This window comes from Bombus bifarius, unplaced genomic scaffold (genome assembly GCF_011952205.1).
Source record: "Bombus bifarius isolate JDL3187 unplaced genomic scaffold, Bbif_JDL3187 scf7180000008368_frag, whole genome shotgun sequence".
Lineage (NCBI taxonomy): Eukaryota > Metazoa > Arthropoda > Insecta > Hymenoptera > Apidae > Bombus > Bombus bifarius.
Genome location: NW_022884620.1, coordinates 1 through 8830, shown reverse-complemented (window position 1 = coordinate 8830; position 8830 = coordinate 1). Strand labels below are relative to the sequence as shown.

The 8830-nt window shown below is 43.2% G+C and overlaps 1 protein-coding gene across 1 annotated transcript; it reads left to right on the top strand.

Annotated features, from left to right (window-relative positions):
- The first annotated feature begins 5004 nt into the window (after window positions 1-5004).
- Window positions 5005-5610, top strand: LOC117212763. Its single transcript, XM_033457788.1, has one exon. It carries the CDS (start codon window positions 5005-5007, stop codon window positions 5608-5610), a length of 606 nt encoding a protein of 201 aa, XP_033313679.1.
- Window positions 5611-8830: the final 3220 nt, after the last annotated feature.

The window sequence follows — 8830 nt, the reverse complement described above, 5'->3', positions numbered from 1 at the left end:
CCCTCAACCAACCAAATACCCAGTCCTACTAAATTCACCACTACCTGAACCTCCTATGCCCAAGCAGTACAAGGCATCCAAAATAACCAGAATAGCCAAAGGGATCTTTCTCAAAATAGTGTCCCCAATTCACCTAACACAGACAACGTCTCTTGGCTTGAAACGCTAATAGAGAAACAATCGGAGCAAATAAATAATTTGCTATCGCTACTAACACTCATCATGGATAAATTAATACACCCCGACGCAAAATGAAACCAAGACGCATAGCTCTTTGGAATGCCAACGGTCTAGCGCAATACGAATTTGAACTAGAACTCTTCCTAAAACACCAGCAAATCGACGGTAATGCTCGTATCGGAGACCCACTTCACCGACAAAAACTATTTGAAAATAAATGGTTACAAATTTTACCATACCCAACACCCCAGCGGAAAGGCCCACGGCGGCACCGGAATCATAATCAAAACAAGTATTAAGCACTACGAACTTCCATCATTCCAGAAAGACTACCTCCAAGCAATAAACGTAGCAATAGAAGACTGCCATGGTACAATCACCACTTCAGCAGTATACTGCCCTCCCAGACACTCAATTTCTAAAGAAGACGTTGATAACTTCCTTGACGCTCTGGGCAATAGATTCATAGCTGGAGGTGACTATAACGCCAAACACACTCAATGGGGCAGCAGACTGGTCACAGTAAGAGATAAAAATCTCTTAAGCAGCATAATAACCAACAATCTCAATTACCTCACCACATACGAACCCACGCACTGGCCCACTGACACTAACAAAATACCCGACCTTCTGGACTTCTTCGTAACTACAAATATCTCATCAAGACACGTCCAAATCAACTCCTCGGCTGATCTCTCCTCTGATTATTCCCCCGTGATAGCAACTATCAGTTCAACAATTATCGAGAATACACCAAATGGCTCCATTCACAACCAACACACCAACTGGCAGCTCTTTAGAGAAGTCTTTACTCACACAACTTCAGCCTTAACTTCACTAAAAACTAAGGAAGAAATCGAAGCAGCTACGGAATACTTAAACACGAGTATAATAAACGCCATCCGCCTCTCCACGCCGACAATGACGTCTATCAGCAAACATGAATATCCCCAATACATACTAAAACAAATAGCAGAAAAACGTAGACTAAGAAGAGTATGGCAGACCCATAGAACACCGGATGACAAACGCAAACTAAACAACGCGACTAGAAAGCTATCCAAAACCATAAAAAATTACAAAAACGACTGTTTCCAAAAATATCTCGCCAGTTTATCCCCAACAGCCTACTCCAACTACTCACTATGGAAGGCCTCCAGGAAACTCACACGCCCCCCACAAATAATCCCACCTATCCGCCGTCCGCAAGGTGGATGAGTGCGTAGCCCTGTAGAAAAAGCCGACCTGTTTGCTAAATACTTGTCTAAAGTATTCAAACCCCATTCCTCCAAAGCTGCCGCGGACGTTACTGAATACTTGCACACCCCCTTCCAAATATCCTCTCCTATTGAACCCTTCACTTCTGCAGAGATTATAGAATCAATCAGTCGCCTAAATCCCAAGAAAGTAGCAGGGTATGACCTAATAGGCAATAAAGCTATCAAGGAACTTCCCATAAAAGGGATTGCACTCATCACATCGATTTTTTACGCTATCCTTCGCCTTGAACACTTTCCTAAGCCCTGGAAAATCTCACCGATTACCCTCATCCCTAAACCCGGTAAACCGATATACGAAACCAGCTCCCATCGCCCAATCAGTCTTTTATCTACCCTGTTTAAACTATTCGAGAATATGTTCACGAATCGACTCCTTCCACTCCTAGAGGACTTGAAAACACTCCCAGATCACCAATTCGGCTTCCGAAAACAACATTCAACAGTAGAGCAAATCCATCGCATAACCCACACGATCAGCCACACACTCGAAAAGAAAAAATATTGCTCAGCGGGTTTCCTAGACATCCAACAGGCATTCGACAAAGTATGGCATGAAGGGCTACTATACAAGCTTAAAACGATCCTACATCGCCCCTACTAATCCATCCTAAAATCCTACCTAACCAATAGACCATTCATGTTTAAATGTCTAGACGCCACTTCCGCAACATTCTCAATAGAGTCCAGCATACCCCAAGGTAGTGTCCTCGGATCCCTAGTGTACTCCATCTACACTGCCGACTTACCTATATCAAACGAGATAACAATAGCAACATTTGCAGACGACACAGCGCGATTAACTACCCACGCAGACCAGGTAATAGCCTCCTCCACTCTCCAGTGAAGTCTCGACTCCATGGAAAAGTGGTTTCATAAATGGGGCTTCAAAATTAACGAAAAAGATCCCCACATGTAACCTTCACGCTCCGAAAACAAACCTGCCCCCAGGTCTCCATCAACAATGCAACAGTTCCTAGCAGGGACACAGTCCGATACCTGGGCATACCCTGGACAGGAGACTAACGTGGAAGAGACACATCTCAGATAAAACGAAGCAACTAAAGGACAAACTAAAAAAACTCTATTGGCTCACGGGCCGACGCTCCAAACTAAACATACAGAATAAAATTACCCTCTACAAGACCGTAATAAAACCTGTCTGGACCAACGGAATCCAACTATGGGGAATAGCAAGTAACTCCAACATTGAAATACTTCAACGATTCCAATCGAAAACGCTAAGATCCCTAATTGATGCACCTTGGTATGTCATCAACGAAACAATACATCGCAACCTCAAAATACCCACAGTCAAAGAGGAAATAGCAAAATATAGCGACAGATATAGCAAAAGAGTCAACAAACACCGAAACCCCCTAATCACTGGACTACTTGATCCGACGGACCAGATTCGCAGGCTGAAGAGGTACTACCCGCTAGACCTAAACGCTAGATTCAATTAGTTGTCTAAATTAAGTAATATTCACTTATTTATAATACTTACTTATAAATTATATTTATCTATAATAAGTATTAACTTATTATAAATAATCAGCCATGTCACTGCGCCACGCCAGAAAAATTACTTTATTTTTCTAACAACAACCCACTTTACAATCCACTTCCGAACTCTAGGCGTAACTTTCCAAGACTGAAGCTCTTACAATTTGACTTTCGATCGGATCCGATTACTTTCTTTTGTCATCCCTCAACATCCCCACTGTCCATGCATTTACTAGGCGTCCGCGACCGTTGCCACGTGCTCTTTCTTCTAGAACCTTCGGCGGAAGAACCGTTGGGATGTTGATTGTTCATTAGGCACTTCAGCGATATACATTGTCGCCGAGTGCCGCCACATCTTTGTCTCCATCGTGAGTCCATTGGATTTGAAGTATGCCAGTCGTGACAAACGCATGCTTAACCTTATGACGATGGAATAGTACCATTTGTTTTAGCATTACAAACAGATCCTGCGTACGATCACTGCGCGAGGATTGACGGCAATAATATTTCAGTTTTAAAGCCAACTAAATAAATATCTCATAACGATTTCAATTATCATTCTTATACATTCATATGATATTTTTATACAAATATCATATGCCAGAATGTATAAAATTCAGTGAGGAGCGAAATTGAACCAATGCAGTGTGATCTGTAGAATGTGATAATTTATTTACATATTGCAATAGGGAATGAAAGAAACGTAACATAACTTAAGTATATTAATATACACTTAATGTATGGTAATAACACGTACAAATTTTACTGTATTCTATTTTATTCGTTGATTATATAGGTATTCTTCTGACTCGATTTCGCACCGCACGAAAAAGAGGTAAAAGGCTTTAAACGAACTTCATATTCTGTACATGAGCCCTTTGCACTTAAAACGGCTGCAATCCGTTTTACCATATTTTCAGCCAAATTTGTGTATACTTCTTAAAATATTTCATACCCTTGTTCTTCAATTCTATCTTATAATTTATTAAGATTACAAAGTAAGAAATCATATTTATCTTCTAACTTTTTTTCGATATCGCCCATAGATTTTCAATCGGATTCATGTTTGAGCTTTGGGCTGGCCAGTTCATAACTTTACATTTTTGCAATAATAACCACTTTTGCTATGTACACAATTCTACTATGTGTTTAGGACCCGGATCCTCTTGGAAATCGATATTTCATTCATCACTTGCCATATTTTCTAGTTTCTTGTAATTGTACGGTTTAAATTCCTTTGTACGTGTAGTGGTTCATTCTGCCATTAAAACGGCCCAGCGATCCTAGGCTATACACTGTAGAACAACCTCACAGCATAATGGGTTAGAAACTATTAAGATTTTAGTATATATTTTTCTGAAAATTATTAGTGTGAATAGAACTTATATAATAAATAGAACAAATTGGGTTGGTAATAAGGACAATTTGTTCGAACTTCTCTTCTGTAAATATATAGTTTTGACATAGTCAAAGTTACGTTCTATAAATATCCGAAAAGAAAAACTGTCTGTAAGATATTGTTATTCTATATATTTATACATTTATTGCACTAAACGCTTAACCAGTGTTACCTACCAATTAAGCAAGGTTCTCTTTCTGTTTCTCTTTTTTTAAATCGTGCTGTTGTAAATTTTAACATTTGTATAGAGACTGCGTCTAAATATCGGTATATTTCCTAAAGTACAGCATGATCAAAACAAGTTTGGGAATTACAGCGCTTGTTAATTGTTAGGACGGTTATAGATGTGAGGTATCCTTACTTCTTTCCAAATTTACCAAATTTTCTGTATTTTATACGAGAAAAATTTAAGGGCAGGTGTACCCTTTCATAATATAATTTTTGTTGATGAAATATTAGGTTGGTTCTTGGTCAGGGTCTCGTGATTGGCACGAGACGCTGCGCATCGGTGAAATCGCAACGGCCTGCGCGACCCGTGCTGTACGCGGACTGGGCGTGAGGGTCTCCCCTGCGAAGTCGGAGGCAATTTGGTTTTACGACAAGAAAAGGCGAGAGACTCCTCCGTCCCGCCTCTGCATAAACATGGCGGGTGAAACCGTCGGAGTGAGATCGCGGATGAAATACCTGGGTCTCGTCATCGACAGCCAGTGGAGGTTCGAGCCGCACTTCGACCCCCTGATTCCGAAGGTGTCGGCGGCGGCCAATGCCTTGTGCGGCCTGCTGCCGAACATCGGTGGAGCGGCAGTTGCGGTGCGCCGACTATGCGAGGGCGTCGTTCGCTCCCGAGTGATATGCGGGACCCAGGTATGGGCGGACGATCTGATGGCGAGTCGTCGCAGCATCCTGCTCCTCAGGAGGCTGCACAGTGTAACCGCCATCAGAATCATTAGGGGATACCGGACGATGTCCCACGCGTCTTCGACCGCTCTAGCCCCCCCCCCCCCAGTGGGATCCCGTCGGGCGCTAGCGCTGAAAAGGAGATACGGCCGCTGGAAAGTATGGGATCCGGGAGAAGATTTGACCGAGCAGGCGGCGCCAGATAACCTAGGAACCGCCGAGGAGCATGCGTGTGACCATTGGCGGTCTCAGTTGATCAACGAAGGAAGCGGACTTCAACTCGTCCAGGTCGTCCTCCCAGTTAGGAGGCATGGAGGAGCCATCGTTGCCTCCCGCTCACATACAGGATGACCCAGGTGCTCACTGGACACGACGTGTTCGGCGAGTGCCTGAGAAAAATCGGACGGGAGACGACAGACATTTGTCACCACGGCGGAGAGAGCAGGTACACGGCGCAGCACACGCTGGAGTTCTGTCCGGCGTGGGAGCTGCCCCGATACACTCTGCGGCACGCTATAGGAGGAAGATTGACACCCTCAGCGATTGTAGAAGCGATGTTGAGAGGGTCACAGGAATACGAGGTTGTCCGCCTCTTCTGCGAGCGAGTTATGCTCGCTAAGGAGCGAACAGAAAGGGAGAAAAAGAAAAACTCTCACCGTTGTAGGATAAGACGATGGAGGGGGATGACAGTCAGGCGGCCGAGGGCCGCTCCACTGCCATCCCCAACGGGACGCGACTAGCAGGGAGGATCGCAAGGGGTCGCGGGGAATGCACTTGTAGTAATTCGCAAAAGCCGAGACCGCGGGGTATTCTTGTCACACGCGTAGGCGGGCCATCGTGGAGTTTTAGTCGATAAGGGCTTGACAATGCTCTGCTGCTGCTTGCAGCGACGGAGTGTCCATGAGGATTTCTCCATATGCAAAAAAAGGAAGGTATGAAACTTATTGCTTATTTACCAGTTTCGCTGTTTCTTCAGAACATTGTATATAGATGTTCTTGCTACCAGAATTATTAAAAACATTTAATACTATAATGATGAAAAAGTACATGTATTTGGCTATTAATATTTGACAGCAACAAATTTACCGATCTATACAGCTATCTGAGAAATAGTTTATGCCCATTTAATGACCAAACATTACAATTTAATGAATATGTCGGAGATAAGAGGGCACCGGTGCCTTCCCTCTGAAACCTCGGGAAAATCCATAAAAACATCGTAATTAAAATCTACAGTTGTAACTAAACGATCTAACCAATTGTATTTGTTTGAGACTTGTGACAATGAGCTTGGGCTCAAGGCGACAATTAGTCGCCGAACGTGGCCGCGGTCAACGGGACGAACTCTCCATCTAACAAAGGCATTGAGTAATCCTATAGCTCTCCTTAAAAGAAAGATTTGTAGCGGCACGTGGCAGTAAACATTCCAACGGTTTCTGTCCCGTAGCTTGCCACACGCAGATCCTATTCTCCGAGCAGGATGTTTACCAGATGTCGACGCGTCTCCACAGTACGTGATCGGCTAGCCCGAGGACCGTCATAAACACTAATATCTAGTTACCTAAAATCCTTCAACAGATACACAGTCTTTGTCCCAGTTACGGGAAGACAGGAGAGAACTATTTTTCCACGAACGACGTCTCCCACTAGCAACCCTCCCTCAAGGGCAGCTAGCATCCTTTTCTAACTACCGATGTGGAGATTGGCCAATTAGCAGCAACGTCAATTTCCCTTACTTTCCGAACGTAGGATGTCCCCGACGAATCCGATGATCTCGTGTCCTTAGACACAACCCGTCATAGTTTTCCTCTGGGGTATCACCGGGACGGAAAGTCATTCTCTCTTGCGGTCTCATCGACAAAAAGGATTAACTCCTTACGGTCAGCGAATATTAACACAGAATCCGACTTAGATTTTTGCGAGTGCGTACGACTACCGTCCCGTTGTCCGCGGATTCGTTATTGAACCTAGGATCATTGTCATTAGTCTCTCGAGTATCTAATTACCACGGTTACTTGTCCGGTTCTATGGTAATCGTATTTGCACTAGCCAATGTCTTCTCTATTGCATAACGACGACGTGTAATCCAAACGAAGATTCGCTTTACGCCCCTAACCCTAATTCTAATGTAAACCCGACAAATATAAGAATAATAAATAATAGATAGCGAATATAATTTTAAATAATGAACAATTCATTTAATTATAACCCATGACCCCTAATCCACACGATAAAGTGCTCTAGATTTATCGTTTCTGCTACAAAGGGCCATGAGAGGCAGACTTGATTCTGTGGCGGATTGGTCGTGGATAGATAATGTGAAATAAGGAGAGCGATAGACTGCTGTCGCAACCCGTCCAATATTTTTCGAATAAATAAATAAATTAATGTACAGCCGTATACGTGAGTCGTAAGTAGAAAATATAAATCGCCGACTAAATTCGCGGAATAAATACTCGTTAATGCTCGTCTCGTAACTCGATAAATACTCGTGAGATACTCGGAGATACTCTGTAGATACAGTGCGATACTCGACGATACTGTTCGATACTCTGTCGCTTGCAGTCGCGTTCGTTTATTCATACTGGTCGGGGGAGAGTCGGAAAATTCACATTCCTCTTCATTCAACGGTTGCATGTAGCGGCGACATTGTTTTGCCCGGAGTTTGTGTATCATTACATTTCTGCGTCAAGGCTGAGTCAATATCCTGAGGCAATACTACAGCATGCGTCGCTCCCGACTCGCGTCGTCCTTTGACTCCTGTGCCGCTACAATTGCTTCTGTGCCGTGTGCATTATTTTGCAACAGGCCATAAAGAATTTTCCTGGACAGCATTGGCGACAGGGTAATCCTCGTTAGCCCTCACGAATGACAGAACATTATCCGATCAATTTTGCATCAGAAAACCAACAACGTGCATTCATGAAAAACAATGATTTTATGTGCATTTTGGCGAAACTGAAAAAAGGCTACATTCTCTATTTTGACTGATTTTGAAAAATATTATAGGAATCAATGTTTTGAACATAGCCTATATATGTGTCGGATTTACATTAGAATTACGGTTAGGGGCGTGAAACGCATCTTCATTTGGATTACACATTATCGTTATGGAATAGAGAAGACATTGACTGGTGCAAATACTATTATTACAGAATTTGACAAGTAACCGTGGTAATTAGATACTCGAGAAGCTAATAACAATGATCTTAGGTTCAATAACGAATCCGCGGTCAACGAGATAACAGGATGCGCTTTCTTCCAAAGCCCAAATCGTACTCGACTTGCTTGGCTACGATGGAAGTATAACTAAACTAACTGTTTGTTAAAACGTGGAATATCCACCGAGCGCAAAGACGTTAAGTAACTCGCTAATACGACCCCACGAGAGAATGACTTTCCGTCGCGATGACGCTGCAGAGGAAGACTATGATGGGATGTGTCTAAAGACACGAGATCATCGGATTCGTCGAGGATAGCCTTCGTTCAGAAAGTGAGGGAAATTGACGTTGCTGTTAATTTGGTCAATTTCCATGTCCGTGGTTAGAAAAAGATACTAGCCGCCCTCGAG